Source organism: Peromyscus leucopus, chromosome 5, assembly GCF_004664715.2.
Source record: "Peromyscus leucopus breed LL Stock chromosome 5, UCI_PerLeu_2.1, whole genome shotgun sequence".
Lineage (NCBI taxonomy): Eukaryota > Metazoa > Chordata > Mammalia > Rodentia > Cricetidae > Peromyscus > Peromyscus leucopus.
This window is the reverse complement of record NC_051067.1, coordinates 70,107,559-70,125,380: the sequence shown is the minus strand read 5'-3', so window position 1 is coordinate 70,125,380 and position 17,822 is coordinate 70,107,559. Positions and strand designations below refer to the sequence as shown.

The 17,822-nt window shown below is 39.6% G+C and overlaps 1 protein-coding gene across 4 annotated transcripts in view; it reads left to right on the top strand.

Moving 5' to 3' along the window:
• Nebl (nebulette) overlaps positions 1-17,822 on the top strand; it is a 358,786-nt gene that overhangs the window by 265,975 nt on the left and 74,989 nt on the right. For 2 of the 4 annotated variants that reach the window (XM_028870484.2, XM_028870482.2), the window contains 3 exons: positions 7,148-7,249; positions 8,156-8,257; positions 17,693-17,806. The exons of the other annotated variants lie outside the window; for them this stretch is intronic. In XM_028870484.2, coding sequence (XP_028726317.1) covers positions 7,148-7,249; positions 8,156-8,257; positions 17,693-17,806 — 318 coding nt within the window. The remainder of the gene's footprint in view (positions 1-7,147; positions 7,250-8,155; positions 8,258-17,692; positions 17,807-17,822) is intronic. 4 annotated transcript variants of the gene reach the window in all.

The following is a 17,822-nucleotide window of genomic DNA, read 5'->3' as shown; positions in this document are numbered from 1 at the left end:
ACCTTTTCTGTTGCATCACTGCCCCCCTCTGAAGAGCCATTGATTTTAAAAGTCAGGACTTTAAATGAGAATTAAAAGTCAGGATTTTAAATGAGAATTAAAAGGGTGAGAGCAATATAAGCTAGTATCTAAATTCCTGTGCTCTACAGGAAAAAAATAATTCAGATCTTGGAGTTTCCACTGTTTGACACTGAAGAAACCTTGAATTCAAATGCAAGCCTGGAGGTTAGAAGGTGGCCTGGTGGACAGGGGTCGGGGCTAGTGTTCCATGGATCCCCAGAAGCCCTGTCTAACTCTGTTGTTCACTGAAATTCAAATACTGAAGTTCTTTATCCTAAGACCCGGGCTTATTATTTTCACTCTGTCTTTTCCTTTAAAAGGTCTGTGATTGAGGGATTGAGGGACTAGAGCACAAAGTCTTTCTCCTCCATTCAATACTGTGTACTTATGGGAAAAGGATGTGTTTACTTACATTCCTCTGCTGACTCAGCTCAACCTTTACATGCAAAGTTTGTACATATAATAGGATTTAGAAACTGTTTAAGACTATTTACTCAGATTTAAAGTGAAAATGATATTTGTATTCTACCTTGAGGTAGTTGATATTCTTCCCTAGCCAAGCCTTGTGGAATAATACATTTGCTGTCTTTACAATATGAAATCTAACACAGGCCTTGGAAGCCGCAAGGGGAGCTTGCTTCAGGACCATAAAACATTATCTCCCAGGAAACTTCAGCCAAAAGAACTCGGACACAGAATTTCCTAGTAGGATTTAGTAGAATTACTCTTTTGCAATGGGGAATGTCACTTTACTCTTGGACATCAGTGACTTAATATCAAATAAAAACTGGGGGCTAGGGAGATGGCATTGTGGGTAAAGTTTTGTTGCCAAGCTTGATGACCTGAGTTAGATCCCTGGGACCTACATGGTGGCAAGGGGAGAACTGTCTCTGATCTCCACATGTATGCTATGGCATAGGTACGCGTGTGCATGTGTACACACACACACACACACACACACACACACACACACACACACAAAGAGAGAGAGAAATAATAAACATGAACATTGGATTCTCCTATAAACAGTGAAAGTCGACTTGTTAGCTTTTTATTTATCCACACAAATCCAGCCAGTGCTCCAAGATCCATTAAGCAAAAGGCTAGGCAGTTGTGCTCTGGAGCCTTCGTAGCTGCTCCTTTCCTGGCCTACCTCTCATTAGGATGCTCTTCAGTGGGCCGCAGTGATTTCCTTTTTCCTTTTTTTCTATTTAAATACCTATGAATAAACAAAAGATTCTGATGGTTCGACTAGATGCTCACCTTCAAATAACTAGGAGCTCTAGGGCGAACAGTATTTGGACTGGCGATGGGCAGTGGTAATCTCTTGCATAACTCAAAATTTTAGTTGAGTGATCACTGAAGACAGAAAGCAACCCATCTCATGATGGTCTCTACTAGAGTGCACATTAGAAAAGGAATTCGGCATTAGATCATGATGAAAGTGTTTGCTTTGCCAAATCACGTGGATGACCTTAGACACATTACTTGTCCAAGGAGCCCAGCTTCACATTTCTCAAATGGGGGCAGCAGTAACTCAAGTTTTCAATGAGATGATATTGGTGAAGAGCTTTATGGAGGGTCTCCTTGCTTCATGAAATAGTAGGCCTATCTGGCCTTCCTCCTGCTTTGCGAGGTGATTGGAGAGTTTAGGGTGATATGACAGTTAACTTGAACCAATAAAAAGAAGTTCAATTGTTTAAAGGGTCATATCACTAGGAAATAAATATGAAAAGTGAATTAGGTCAGAAAGGCAAATTCAAAAATGTCCCCATACCTCTCTCTTGTTGATACTGTCATTCAAAAATGATTCAAACCAGCTGATCTAAATCCTTTCATATTTTAAGGGATGTGCCCCTGGCACACTTTTCTAATATAATTAGAGAAAATGGAGGTATTTTTCTCCTGTGATTTCTCCCCAAAAGATGGGCTTGTAATGAAAACCTCAGTTCCATTATTAGGTCTCATCAATCTTTCACAGATGGGAACCGGCTAGTCATTCTGCACTAAGTCAAGCAGATCTCAAGTAACTTTTAGTTTTCTAGGTTACGTGGCTTGTGGTGGGACTGGAATGGTCAGCTTTCCTAAGTTTGTGTTGCTAATCAGTTCAATGTGCATTAAAATGTGCTCAGTGGGAGAAACAAGGAACTTTGATGTTTTTTTTTTACAAGCAAAATGTACCTACTATCTTAAGATGAACAAAAACTTATCAGCAGTTAAGGTTCTGTCTCATCCGAAAGTGAAAAAGCTTGCAGATAATTCAGTAAAATGATACTAGGAAAACGATTATGGCTTTCTGAGGTTCCCCATGCAATTTGCAATAGTGATCACTCAGGATTTAGCATTAAAAATAGATATATAATGTCTCGTTCACCTCTCAGAAAGAATCATTAGAATTACCTCTTCTCTCCCCAGAAGGTTGTGGTAGAAATGAGATTAAATTATAAATAAGAAAATATTTATCAACTATCTCATGGCTTATAAACAATGATGACAATAGTGATAGATTGTTCTAGCTGTAAATGTACTTTATTCCATCTTTTAGAAAAATCAGTTATTTTCTCCCTGCTGTATATCATAAAACCATACCTTTACTTATATTTAAAGCATTTATATTCTCTCATAGAAAATAGTGTTAACGTGAGAGTAAGGAGGAGCTTTCTGGAGGCCGTGGTTTAGCTAGCGGCACTTGCTAGTATGTATGAGGTGCTATATCCAGTCTGCAGTGCTTAAAAAAATAAAGATTCCTGGGCTATGTGCCAGTTTGATGGTATCAAGGAAGGTGCTCTGATAGCAGCATTTTTAATGTTTATAGAAGGTTTCCTTCAGAGCAATTAAACTCTGACCTCCCTAAACTCTCTGTACTACTCATTTCTCTCCCGCCCACCTAAGAAGTCTTCTTTCTTGTCTAGTTTTGCCTCACCCAGAATCATTTGGCTCCTCACTGGAGTAGCATGACTGGTTTCGGTCCATGTGTATTTGTTGCCTTCAGCTCTGCCTGCTTGCACAGCACCTGTCTTCTAAAGGCATCACCTGTGTGAGCCTCTCTCTCCTCCCCAAGTGCAATACCTTCTCTTTAAGGACCGTCCGTGGAGGTTTTAGTTCTGTTCAGTTTATGAAATCCCCCGACCCAGGAGTCTCACAAGACCATTATATTATCCTGAAGAGCTGGCTGTGAATCCCCTGCATCTGTGTCTGCCTGTACATTGAGAGCAAACAATTTTTTTCCTTCTACTTTCAAAATCCCATGAGCATTCCCTTCATCAGCCCATTCTAACCCATAACTGGAAAAAGGAGCTGCTGGAGAATGTGGTTCCAGTCCTAGAAGGAAGTGTTGCTAGAGTCCCGATGAGTCTAGACAATCCTCAACAGGGACAGGGTGGGGATTTAAAGAGTTGATGTACATAAAGGATGTGACCCACTGAGCACACTGCATGGATGAAGGGACCCACAAAAGACGTGGCCCTTAATGTAGCAGATACAGAAATACTGAAAGGAGAGAATACATGGAGAGTAGTAGACTGCAGAAGTACACAAGGGATGAGGCCAGGGCAGAGCTGAACTTGGTGAGACAGGGCGAAGACCCAGAGCCAGACTACTGGTGGGATCCACCTCTTTACTGGAGGTGATAAAGGACAGATGTGATGCTGTAGAAACCATGAATGGATGTCTCTAGAGTTAGTGGCAGAAGTCCATCTCAATGTACCTTAAGTAAAAATGGAGAGTTTATTGGCTTATATACAGTCTGGCATTGGTATCCACAGGGATGGGCTCAGGATTATTCTACATACAAAAAAAAAAAATCCATGGATGCTCACGTATTTTACATAAAATAGAGTAATTTTTGCATATGATCTTTGTATATCTGCACTCATATCTTAAGCCACCTCTAGGTTATTCATAATACTTAATATAGTGTTTAAATGCTAGGTTAATAGTGGTTGTATTACTCAGGGGATATTGACACAATTTTCTTTTGCAAATATTCTTAATCGACAACAGAATCCAAGGTGCAGAATGCATAGTGATAATTGAAGTTGGAGGCCCAGCTATAAACAGAAAGCTTAAGCCACTTCAGGCAAGTTGGACACAGACCCACTCTCGTTCTCACAAGAAGCCCTCTCCTGCCCCATAGCTTGGTTCTCTTCAGCTTTATGCGGTGTCAGCTCCAACTGACAGTCTGTGAGGACTCAAAGAGTCAGCTGCTGTCTCCAACTTAAGCCATGTGTATAGCGGCTGACCCCAGAGGAAAGAAGGCTGGCACCTTGTCCCTCTTCTTCAGGTCCTGTGGGTGACTCTAGTCCTGGTTAGGCTCTAGTCATGACTTCTAAATGGTTATACTACTTGATCGGATAGCCTGGGTATAGAAGGGTTCTACTGCATTAGTGGATACTACCTAACCACGTTGAAAGAATAGGAAGCACTTTCCAGACAACAAATGCTGGGGGCCTGGGGCCATGAAGCAGTCATAACGCACTTACCTCCCAATGATGAGGACTGGATTTTGGACACCTAGAACCCATATACAAAGCCAGCACATGGCACACACCTGTACTCCTAGTAACACATGGCAAGATAGGAGGTGGAAACAGGTGGATCCCTGGTGCTCATAGGCTAGTTAGTCTGACCTGTGTGGTGAAGTTTCATACCAATGAGAGACACTGTCTAGAATAAAAGGTAGAAGATGCATGAAGACTAACACCTGAGGTTGTTCTCTGACCTATACACACATACACGCACGCACGCACGCACGCACGCACACGCGCGCACACATACACACAGGAAGACAAGTAATCCATCCAGCAGGAGGTCATGCTGCCACCCCCTCACACTGTCAGCCATCATAACAGAGGGTGTGATTGGCAGCTTGCTACCTGAGTGTCCTGGACGGCAGCCCCCCTTTCCTGCGGCAGTTCCCTATCAGTGGTGCCCTGGAAGATGGTGAACTGGCTCCTGCTCTTTTCTCCTGTGAGGCTCTGTGGTGTCCTCCTGTTTGAATGTGCGGCTCATGTCAATCTTAATATTTGTTTTGAGTCGTGTATGCTGGCCTCTAATTTGCAATTTACATGGATGATGGGGCCCTATTCAAAATCCCGCTCCTGCGTCTTTGTACCGTTCACCTCTCTTCATGCAGTCATTAGGCGGAACAGCGTATAATTAGGTAACCCATGTAAAGCGGAGGTTTCTGAAAGGTTGCGGTTCTGTTCAAAAAGTGTGGGTTTCCATCTTTCCCCCCATTCTTCTCTAGACAAAAAGCCACCCCCCCCTCGGTGGCTTTCACGTGAATGTAGTAACTTAGAAGCAGTTAGTCGTGGAGGTGGGTAATAATTTGGGTTTGTTTTCACCTGAGATCTGGTTTTTGTTTACACAGCTTGTGTTTAACTCAGTATGGACTGGAACTGAGTTGCTGTCATTTGCAGATGAGTACACTGCTTTTTGTAGCCAATGGAAGTGCCTTGCTTAAAGAGTCCTGAACATTTAAAGTCCACCCCACAAAATAACTCTGTGTTTGGTGAATTTTTATATTTCGTTTACTGCTTGCATGCATAAAACCTACCTAAAGTTACTGGTTAAGGTAAAGCTCATGAGAATCTTAAGTGCCAAAGAAAACAGATGCTCTTGATGAAATTATACTAATTGTGTTTAAGCTGTGTTCACCTGTCAGACAGGTTCATGATTGTAAATGTAATTTTAAAAAATAGTCTTGGTGTTAAGGCAAATGGAAGCTCATGAGAGATAAAGCAGACACCTCACATTTCACTGAAATGAAGCCACACAGTGCTTTGGAAACCCATTGAAGTATTAATGTCCAATTGTTTTGACTCCTGGTTATTACCATTGGAAAAAATGGGAAATACTGGGGGGACTTTTTTAAACTCTGAAATGTGACAATAGAAAGTAGGTCAGTAACACCAATACTGAGTCATGGCGACCAGTTAGGAATTAATTGGAATCAGACACTTAGGCCCCACTTGCCAACACTCTGCTCCAGAGGATTGTAAGTGGATCCCAGAGATGTCAAGTTTTAATGAATAGTCCATATGGTACCATTGCAGGAAGTTTGCTGGCAACATTAGGAATATGTTGTACCATTTGTATAGGTGACCCAGTGGTTCATATGTCAGTATTATACTCCTTTATTTTCTGAAAAAAAATAAAGATAGATTTTAAAAATGACCATATACTTTGCACTATAACTTTAGCAGAATACATTCTAATAGACATGTCAGACAGAGTTGGTAGCATTGCCAGACAGAACTGTACCCGACTGCTAGGACTGTAGATTGTCACATTTCATGACATAGAGAAGCAGGTGGATGGGGAGATGTTGGCCACCATGCACTGTCATAATTCTCTTCTCATCTTTTCCACCCATTTGTCAATTAAGGTAATGGAAACAAGCCACATGATCAAAAGTACTTTATGTTTGTTGGCACTTGTCTGTTTTTCTCTTTAAATCTCCACTTCTCACCCTGTGGCTGGTTTATGCCTAACACACACTCTGAGTGACAGGATTCCTTAATATAATTGTTTTTCTTTGGTGGAATTAGATCATAGTAACGATGTAATCTATTAGGAGATAAGTGTCTCCTAGGCACGGATATCTGAGGAGTTCAGTTGGGAAGGAAGAGAAGGTGTAGTCACGAGGGTAGAGGATGCTTCACCTGCCCTCCCTGGAGGAGTGATAATGTGTATTTGTCAGGGATTGTCCTGCATCCCCTGGATGGATGAATATGAGATGGATGGGACCAAGGATGTTGTGTGTGTGTGAGACTATAAGCATACACACTTAGGCACAAAACATTTTCATAGAGTGCTATATAGAAAAATCCTTTCAGATTGGTTCGTGCCCTAGTTTTGCTCTCCTGTTTCATAGTATATATCTATTTCAGACACATTAATGAGACATGGGGTAGTATAAAGAGTTAATATATCAGTGGATGATCTGGACAAAAGTCATGAAAAACTAACTTAAGGTTAGTGTGTTCTTAAAGCTATCATTGCAAGGAGAAATAACTTCATAGAAGTGGTGGTAGCTAAATGAAATGACTAATTTATTCTTTTTCAAAACTGTCTCTTTAATCAGATTTCTTATAGAAAAGATGTGCAGGACATCCACATGTATACAGCGGAGCTTGACAGACCGGATATCAAGAAGGCAACTCAGATCTCCAAGATCATAAGCAATGTAATTTATCTCTCTGAATCGTGTGCAGATATGACTTCCCTTTTATTTTGGAGGGAGACAAAGCTCAGCATTGGAAGTTGGGTGGTTAATTCAATTAACATAATCAATTCATTTGAATTAATGACATCTCAATTCTGTCCTGAATTATCCATTTGATTATGTAAATTTTGGGGGATATGCATGAACTGCCCATGTTCAGCTCGACTATATCTAGTATTAGCATATTTTTAGAAGAATGCACACTCCTGGGTATATGATCACATTCAGATGTCTCAGCTTGGAAGCCAGACTTGTCAGTCTTCTGATCCCGCTTAATCTCTCACCTTACTCCCATCCAGGGAGCTCAGCTTGGCCTCTTCCCATCTGTTGCTGGTGGTTTGCCGATTCTGTTCTACCAGCACTTACTTCTGCACATTTCCTGCATGCCATGGCTGTGTCTTATCTTCTCTGGGATGCTCTTCCAAGTTAATGCCATTTCACTTGAGTGCACCAAGCATCCTGGTTAAAGTTAACTCTTGGAATAGCATAGCCCATGCCCCCTAAAAATCGATAAAGAAACCAACTCAACTGCTAGTACCTGTTTTCCAGGGACAAAATAATAAATGCTATCTGTGTAAAGAATGCAGAGTCTCATCTCTCCAGAAAAGCCCTAGTGTTTTTTAGAAACGAGAATAAAGATAACGATGACTGACTACTTAGATTAAAATAAGTAATTGTTTTACTGCTAAAACTTGAATTTACTCAAGTAGCTATAAAATAAATTTCTGTTTCAGCAGTCACTATGTTAGTATTGGGTATGCTGTATGAAATATTTTTAATGGGCTAAGGGATTGTTATATTTTATTTTGACTAATGTTAATGTAACATAAAGTAGGAATATTAAAATTTTCTCATTATTCACTTCAGGCAGAATACAAGAAAGGGCAAGGCATAGTGAATAAAGAGCCTTCTGTAATTGGAAGACCAGATTTTGAACATGCTGTGGAAGCCTCGAAACTTTCCAGTCAGGTAAGACTTGAGCATGATGATTCTTCAATGGCTTTATTCAGAGGTATTATTTCAAGGAACATGGAAAATATTTCAAATAGATAATATCTTTAATTGTAAGAATAAACAAAGGTAATGTTTCTGAAGCTACTTCAACTAGGATTGCAATAATTACAAATTTCAGCAGAGGGAAAAAGTCTAATTCTCAAAACAAAGCATAGTTTTCTTTCCTCTGGGCTCACATCGGAATCTGTTTCAATGAGTTTTGTCGTGTTGTATCCAGAGATAGTGATAGCCAATACCAAAAGCCATATTTTTTGCACATCTACACAAAATAGGCACACATATGATTTTTAACTTAGTAATAAAATATTCTCTCAATTTATAAACCTTTCCCTTAATTAGAAAATTAAAAAGGCAAGATATAATACACAAAACCTTGAAATCTGGTTTTAGAACATAAAACCCAAAGAGTCTACAAATCCGGAAAGTGAACTGATTGAGAGTTTAACAGGTTAAAATTTCAATTTTCTCAGAATTATCATATAAATGTCATTCAATTTCAATTAGAATCCGAAAGGATTATTAAGAATATGGCTGAAATAAATTTAAAGTTTCTGCGAATGGGAGTTTTCTGAAAGAGCCTTTAACAGTGTGAGAATGGAGATCAGTGATGGAGAAATACTAGAAAACCATTTGAATAAGTCAGTATGGGGTTAGTATATATTGAGAGGTAAAATAATCAATGGGATGGAGTGACATTCCTGAAATAGATTCCAGTATGTCTAAGAATTTAATGTACGGCAAAAGTATTGACTCAAGTCAGTGGGGAAAGTTAGGCCACTTAATAAATTGTGCTAATGTTACTGGGCACCCATTGTGGTGAAAGAAAATTGGGTCCACATCTTTAACCCTATACAGAAATGAATCTCAGATAGATTAACAATATGAATGCAGGTCAATTGTGATGCTACATTCCTATAAGTCTAGGACTCAGGAGGCTGAGGCAGAAGTTTTGAGGTCAGCTTGCATTACAGAATGAGACCCCATCTCAAAGCAAAGCAAAGTAAAGCCAAAACCAAACAAATGAATGCCAATGAGTAACCCGAAAGATAGGAATGTAAAAACTAAAATATTAAAAGAAAATTCAGGGATCATTATATAGCACAAGATTTGTTCTTTAACAAGACCAGAGGTCCAGAGGTTCTAACAGAATAGTTAGAAACACTGATTGCACAAAGATTAAAATCTCTGCCACAGGTGGTGACCCCCACTTGTCATTTCAACACTCAGAGGCCGAGGCAGGAGGAGTGTGATTCAAAGGCCAGCTTGGACTACATCCTGAGACCTGTCTCAGAAACCTCAAGGAAGTCAGCAACTAAACAAGGAAGCTTATTGGGGTGTGTGTGTGACAGAGTCAACAATAATGTTAACAAACTTTTTTTAAAAAAAATGCATTTATAGTTTTCAATTTGGAGGGAAAATTCTTTTCTTATATTATACTTCAAAATGGAGCAATATAAATAGATAAAAATCTAAAATATAACTGAAGAATATAAAATAAATCCTAAGTCTAGAAAGATATAATGGGCTCCTGGTTTGAGATTCTTGATACTCAACATCACCATAATGTTATTTCTTCCAATTAAAGGTTCTATGTAATTCCAATTTAAATCCAAACAATTCAAAACTGAGGATCAAATTAAATAACTGAATAAATTAAACAATTGTTGAATTTGTACAGACAGGGAAAAATTGAAAATAATCTTTTAAATAATAAAGAGAAGAGCAATTATCTCAAAATATTTGCAAAAAGATCTATATGTAATACAAACAATAAAATATTTGAATATCTGTTTTTGTCATAAGCTCTTTTCTATTGTGTATGTATGTGTGTGTGTCCAAGCGTACATATGTGTATAAAGAGGCCCCGAAGGTCAGAAGATGATATGAGATGATCTGGGCCTAGAGTAATAGGTGGTTGTGATCTACCATGTAGGTGTGAGGAATCAAACTTGGGTCCCCTGCAAGGGTGATGAGTCCTCTTAATTGCTGAGCTATCTCTCCAGCACCCTCTTAAGTTCTTTAAGGTGGAAACAAAAATGTCTAAGAGCTCAACAGAAAAAGTGAGAAATGAGGTGAATAGGATTCTACAGAGAGGAAATAGAAATGACCAATAACTATGTGGAAAGATGCTCAGATTTATGAGGGGAAAGATAAATGTCAACAGAATTGAAGTGAAATGTCATTTGTACCCATCAGCATGCTGTCTCTTGCTAGTGTGGGGGAGAAGTACATGTCGTTAGAAAGGTTTTGTGTAGGTGGGAGTTTTGAGCAAGGCTGGGTCTAAAGGGAGAGAAATCTGCTCAAGAGAAAGCCCCAAATAAAGGATGGAAGGTTACTGAGGACAGCAATGGGTTCTCTGAACCAAGGGGGATTAGTTATAGCCATAAACAGGAATCTGGGAGGACTTTAATGAGAGAAAGATCAGTGTTATGTTAATTTTGACTATATGGCATTGCTTACAGAGCAGAACAGAAATAATGTGTTCCTTTTATATAATATATTAGCACATGATATTATATTTCATATATTAATATACTTTCTTAACCTGACACAAATCTAAACATATGTAGGAACAGGAAATCTCAACTGAGGAATTGCCTCTATCAGATTGTGAGCGTGTCTGTGGGGACATTTTTTTCTGATTGCTACTTGGTAGGAGGGCCTATCTTCTGTGGGTGGCACTGTCTCTGGGTAGGTGGGTCTGGGCTGTATAGGAGAGGCAGTGGAGCAATTTGGAAGGAGCAATCTGGAAGGAGCATTTCTTCAGCCTTCATCATCTCTGCTTCAGCTCATGCCCTGAATTCCCTCAGTGATGGTCTGTCACATGGCGGCCGTAAGATGAAATAAACCCTTCCCTTCCCAAGTTACTTTGGGTCTTGGTGTTTCTCACGACATCCATTCAGTTTGCTGTCTTGACCATTTGAAGTCCAACGGTAATAAATGAATTCATAATGCACTACCATCATCGCCATCCATCTACTTCCTCATCCTGTAAAGTTGAACTCTGTAGCTGTTCAATTAATGGCTCCCAACCCAATGGTTAATAGGAATGATGTGCTGTATCATCAGAGCAGTAAAAAGAGAAAGCGATTCCCACATGTTATGCAGGGTGTGTGTGTGTGTGTGTGTGTGTGTGTGTGTGTGTGTGTGTTCATGTGTGTCTTTGAGTTAGATTAAAAAAGAACAAATTATCACCATCTCAACTGCAGTCACTCATATAGCTTCCACTTTTGGGTGAGAAATACATAATCACAGAAAAATTTGATGGACTGCTTATGGGGACATTACTCCAGGCAGATTAAGATGTCAACACTCTACAGGAAAGGTTGGCCTCTGTGAGAGATGAAAATCCCATGGGCCAGCTGGGAGTCATTGCAAGAATCACACAGGAAATGATCTACCTCTCAGAAGTCTCTTTAGCTTTAGTGGAGGAGGGAGGTGGAGAGAAGGGATGTGTGTGAAAGATTCAAGAGTGTAATTGTGACTTGTGTTAATTGTTTTACAGTTTACTGGGCCTTTTGCTTATAAAACAACTTTGTGGCTTGGAAGGCTTCTAAAGCATAGGAGGTTGAAGATACGCTTGGACAAAACATATCTTATAAAAGGCCTAAGGTAGCTATGGAAGCCCAGATTATCCCTAATAATGCTTGTTATGAAGGCAAGAGAGCTTGGACTTGCTTTGGGTGTATTGTGCATGTGTGGGGGTGCTATAGATCTCGTGTAGAGATTAGAGGACGTGGGTCCCACAGTTCAAACTCAGGCCTTTACAGCTTGGCAGCCAGCACCTTCTCGAGTCATTTGGCCTCCCTGACCTGTTGTACCTCCCTTCCTTCGCTGTAGATGGAAATTTCCCCTCAGCCACACAGTAGACTGTACAAAAGCAGTCAGGTCCCTTTCAGTGAGTAGGAAACTGTGGCAGTGGAGCAAGACCCCCGGCCCCCCACCCCCCACCCCCGAGCTACACTATGGTTCTGTGGCTTGCTTGCTGAGTGACCTGGGCCAGGTTACTTTGTTTCTCTGTTTCTGTAGGATTGATCTGACAGCAGGTATAGCTGCTTATTAGAGTTGTGAGTGCATTGTTAAAATGGACACCCAGCCCACAGATCCCACAACTCCCTAAGAATCGTCATTTTTTTTTTTTTTTTTAATACTTGGAGTGTTTTCTCACCTACTTTTCTTTTAGATGAATTCACAGACAGGGCAGACTGAGAGCAGTCACACTCACCCAGACTCCAGTCTTAACTTCACTCTATGCACTCCTCCCTGTGAGTTGGTAAAGAAAACTTCAGAGTATTTATTTTCACATTTCAAAATCAGCCCACAAGAGTCCTGCCATTTGATGTCTCCACTCCGGGTTTTTAGAAATATATATTTTTTTTCGAATCTCAAATTATGTAGCCACTGAGTGATCAGATGCTTAAACAGGTTGCAATCTGCAAGTCTTCTGTACCCATCAGCTTTGCTTTTCCATTGATCATATAGTATGTAAATCCATGAAAGGGAAAAGATGGGAAGAAGAGCGGATAGGAGTCCTAGAGTGGCTTGTTTAATGTGTGTTCTCAGGCGCATCAACCTGAAACCAAGGCCAAAAAGGTAGCTTCTTATTTCCGCCAGTAACTTTGAGGGTCATGCGCTTACCGACCCCTAAGCCCTTGGGAAAGGCACAAACATCCATTGGTGGAAAGGGCTCAGGAGTTCAGTGAGCAGGGAGAGGGGTGAAGGGGGTGTGGGGGAGAAGACAAAGACAGGACAGTGGGCTGCTGTGCAGTGGAGATGACAGCAGACTGTGAGTGGGAGAGATGCTCACGTTCTGCCTGTACGCTGTGCTCTGTGGCATTTTACTCAGGCTGGGCAACAGAAATGTGTACCAAACTATTAGAGCAACTTGAACAGTTGCTCTAATCGCAGATGAAAGATTTTCCATTTAAATTTTAATTTTTTAATATTGATTTTTTTACTTTGTGTAAGTGTGTGCATATCGTGCATGCATGCATGTGAGTGCAGATGTCAGTGGAGGCCAGAAGTGCCTAATGTTCCTGGAACTGGAGTTCTTGGTGGTTCTAAGTCGCCTGACATGGTTGCTGGGAACCAAACTCTGGTCCTTGGCAAGAGCAGTACTCACTCTTAAATTAAGCCATCTCTCCAGCTGCAACTTTCTCTTTCAAAATTGGGAAGATACATATTATTATGTTGTAGTTTAAAAGTTTTAGTAAAATAAAATTGCATGTGCCAAGACAAAGATACTAGTTTATGTGCATCTCAAAAACAAATGGATTGTCAAAACCATCAGCTTAAAGGTTGTAAGTAAGGTTAATTTGATACTATGTCCTTAAATAATCTGAACTTAATATTGGAATTTGTCTGCAGGATGAAGGGATTAAATTTTTGGTTTAGTTTTATAACACAAGAGAAACAATATACATATAATGATTAGTATTTGTTACAAAATTGTATTTTTATATTGATAAGAATGATTTTAAAACTTAAAAGATCCAGTATGGAAAATTTAGTAATAAATAGTGTCCTTAAACTGCTAAGGGTAGTAATTGGCTTGGAGATGCTCCCATTCGTTCTTCTTGGCAAACACATACTCTGCCAATCTCCTCACACTGCCAAGCATTAGCTTAAATGTCATATCCCAAGTTGCCAATGTGAATGGATCTCTGTTCATTTCTGCATAGTTCTTGATGTGGTTTGTATTAGTCCTGTATGTATATGTGTCTGTGTTTTAAAAATTGACTTGAGTGACTTACCCTATGGCAAGTTCCACAACCTAGGGCTTTAGGTTATGCAATAAAATAATAGATTAGGATGTTGATAAATATGTGGATGTCTGTTTAAGGATTTGGATTCTTAACACTTAATACAAAGGTGAGATTGTTATTTTGTAAAGAAAATAAAGACACAAAAGTCTCAGAGTTTAGTTTCCAGACTCAAATAAAAAAACGAAAGAAAATATAAGAAGGAATGAATGAAGGAAAAAAGGAAGGGAGGGAAGGAAGGAGGGAGAGAGGGAGGGAGGGAGGAAGGAAGGAAAGGAAGGAAGGAAGGAAGGAAGAAAGGAAGGAAGGAAGGAAAAAGAAAGGCATGGATAACATTCTGTGTAAAATTCAGACTTAAAAATCTGATTGTTTCTGTGATGAGTTCTATTTTAAATTCTTTACTGTCTGCCTTGTTCACTTGCAGTTCAATTTTAGCAAAGATTGGAAAAAATGGATACCTTTAGACACATGGTGTGTTGTTTTCTCTGATAATTAAGGTCCACTCCTCAGATTTTCCATTTTTTCCTAACATTTGTTTTTATGGTGATGCTGAAGGTTATGTTTTTCTCTTTGCTGGGTCTAGGGGCCCTTAAGCATAGGTGATGTTATGAAGGAGCCAGACACCTGAGAGCTGAAAACTCATGTGTTTAGAAGTCTCATTTCTTGGTGGCATGGCCTTGTGTGGTGGCGCTTAGAGAATTAGTTTAAATTCTGTCATCATGGCCTAACAGTCACAGTGGGACTCAAAGTCCCCTCAAGTCTCACTATAGTCAAAACTCTTTAGAAAATAGGAGTTTGATTTTATATAATCTATCATTCTATATACTTATTAGAAAGTGATGGATATTTGAGCCACTATGTGTGACACTCATAATGTAAACAAAGTAACTTCATTACTTAGTTATAGAACTTCATTTATTTCTAAAACAATGAATCTGGGTAGAAGGAGTGACATTTTATCTTAAAATCAACACTTGTCTCTCTCCCTTTCTGCAATGATCTCATAACTGGCAGGTCTATGCTTTGTTCCATGCTTGGGTAAGCAGTGACAGTCGAGGCACTGCAGGGACCTCCTGGGAGATGTGAGTGTGAATAGGGAAATAGACAGTCAGGTTGTGAACTGTGCATTGAAAATGGAACAGAATGTTGAACATGTCTGCTCTGTTAGTGAGGGAGACAGTTGGAAGGTGAAAGATTTGACCCATATAAGCCATCTGATTCTCTTTATTCACGTATGTGCAGAATATGGAGAAGCTGTGAGGCAAGATCCAGTTGTATGTCAGTGTTTGATCAGTGTATTTTTATATAATGCAGTTATTTGGTGTTAGTTGATTAATGGTGGAAACTCTTCTGTTTTGTTTCCTGCACATCTTTTGAAACCACATCACTTAGACAACCAAGGTTTAGAATGAAAACAAATTTACAGCACTCTGCTCATTGTGTGTGTGTGTGTGTGTGTGTGTGTGTGTGTGTGTGTGTGTGTGATTATATCAGAATGATGTGGGCAAGAGATTGAGAATTATTTCTCAGAAATATGTTTTTACTTGGAAGAGGAAATGCCAGGTTTAGGAACAGCTAAGTTACCATTTTTATTTCTCAGACCAATCCACACATTGTCTTTGCATTTGATGGAGTCATGGAGCAACTCCTTGGTATACAAAAACCGTAGGAAATACGCTGTGGAGGTTGATGACTGTCAACTTCACAGAGTGTGGAATCACCTGGGAGATGAGTCTTTGGGCATGCCTGTGGGGGATTTTCTTCATTATGTTCATTGATACTGGGGAGACCCATCGAAATTGTGGGCAGGACCAATCTATGAGCAGAAGGTCTGGCACTGTATAAAATGGAGAAGGCAAACTAAGGGGTGAGCACGCATTTATCCCTTGCTCTCTGTTGCTGTCCTTTAGATGAGATGTGAGTAGCTGTCTCTAGTGGCTGCCTCTCTGGCCTCCTCACAATGATGGGCTGTAACTTGGAACTGTGAGCGAGAATAAATCCTTTCTTCACCAAGTTGCCTTGGTTGTTGGTGTATTTCATCCCAGGAACGAAAGAAACTCAGACAGGCTCTCTGGGGACAAAGTCAGAGGACCTACTCTCTCACTTACGTAACTGAGACGCACAAGTTGGTTGAGGTTAGCAAATGGTGGTAATTGATTGGAAACTTGCTGCCAATCAGCATGGCACAGCCCATCAGCTGGTGAGAGCAGCCCAGCCACTGCCCGAGCGCAATCCCCATAAAATGACTAAGCAGAAGGAAGTGTGGCTCAGAAAAGGGAGTGCAGGTGTGAACCTGGCCGAGTAAGAGTAAGAAGGATCCTGAAGCGAATGCCAATTAAGTAGTGGAGGAAATTGAAACGTTTTCTATTTGTGCTGTTGGCTCTGATTTCAAGGCATTAAAAAATAATTTAAAATACTTTTTTCATTTTAGAAATGCTGTACCAATTATTTAAAATTAATTTATCAGGCAGCACAAATATCAGAAAACTAGTTTTAAAGAGAACCCACAGAAGATACTTCTTCAGTGCTGGATTCCTACCCAAGCTTCAGCAGCTCACTCTCAGACACCTGGCAGGTATCCCTGAAGAAAACCACTACCCCCAACAGGACCATGAAGACAGTCATTTTCCAATTCTGTTTAATAAGGACTACTGCAAGGCAGAGCCTTAAGGCGTGTGGATAAATGCCGTTTATGAGTATATTATAAGAAAACATTTTTTCCCAGTATTTTAAAATACTGTAAATTTATAGAAATGAAAGCCTGAAACAGTTCATTTTTGCTTTTGAAATGTATACATGATTTCCTGGCAGCATTCATCAAGGGCATATGAGGTATGAGAGACTAAGGTGTTCTTTATTTATCTATTCAGGGAGAGAACTTGCCCCCACATTCCTGTCTATAATATGCACCCATATCATAACATATCCATGATGTAATAACTCTAAGTTGATAGCCCTTTTCTTGTCTTCTGACTAAAGAATCAAAAAATTTAGACTGAATGGTAAACATACTTTTTCTGCTGGATAAGTTGAGGAGTTAAAGCGGGAAAAACTAAAACTGTCAGGAAGCAGATATGGAGCATTGTAGGAAAATCTATTTTCTAAAACTTAGGCTTTGAACAATTGAGACATGGATGTTGCAGGAAAATATAGTTTTAAAATGAATCTTTGAATAAATGAAATATGGATACTAACTGTATTCTTTATTTGGAATGTTTCCCACAGGAAAAATCCATTCAATTTCTGGTTTCAATGACCCATTTTCTAAGTGTGGCAGACCTTAAGAAATGTGTTTTCTCAGTTCTAACTGATCCTGGCTTCCAGGAGTACAGAAATGGGAACCAACATGTAAAAAAATTATATTTTAAATACATAATTCTCATGGGCAGAGAATCTGAGCTAGTTCATGCCTAATGACATTCATGACCAATATTCAAGTAGCACATTAAATTTTTCTAAATGCCTCATTAAGCTTTATGGAGGGGGAATGAATATCACGAATTTACATTTTGTAACTACTCATCTGAAAGGTAGCTTTTATTTGATCTCTTAAAAAAAAGAACCTAATGTGTTACTTTTCCACCAAAATACGGGATGTAATTCACTGTGTCCTTTTTCTTTATGATAGGTTAAATATAAAGAAAAATTTGATAATGAAATGAAAGGAAAAACCCACTCTTACAACCCGCTGGAAACTGCTTCTTTTCGGCAACACCAGCTCGCTACTGTCCTGGCAAGCGATGTAAGTTGTAATCTAT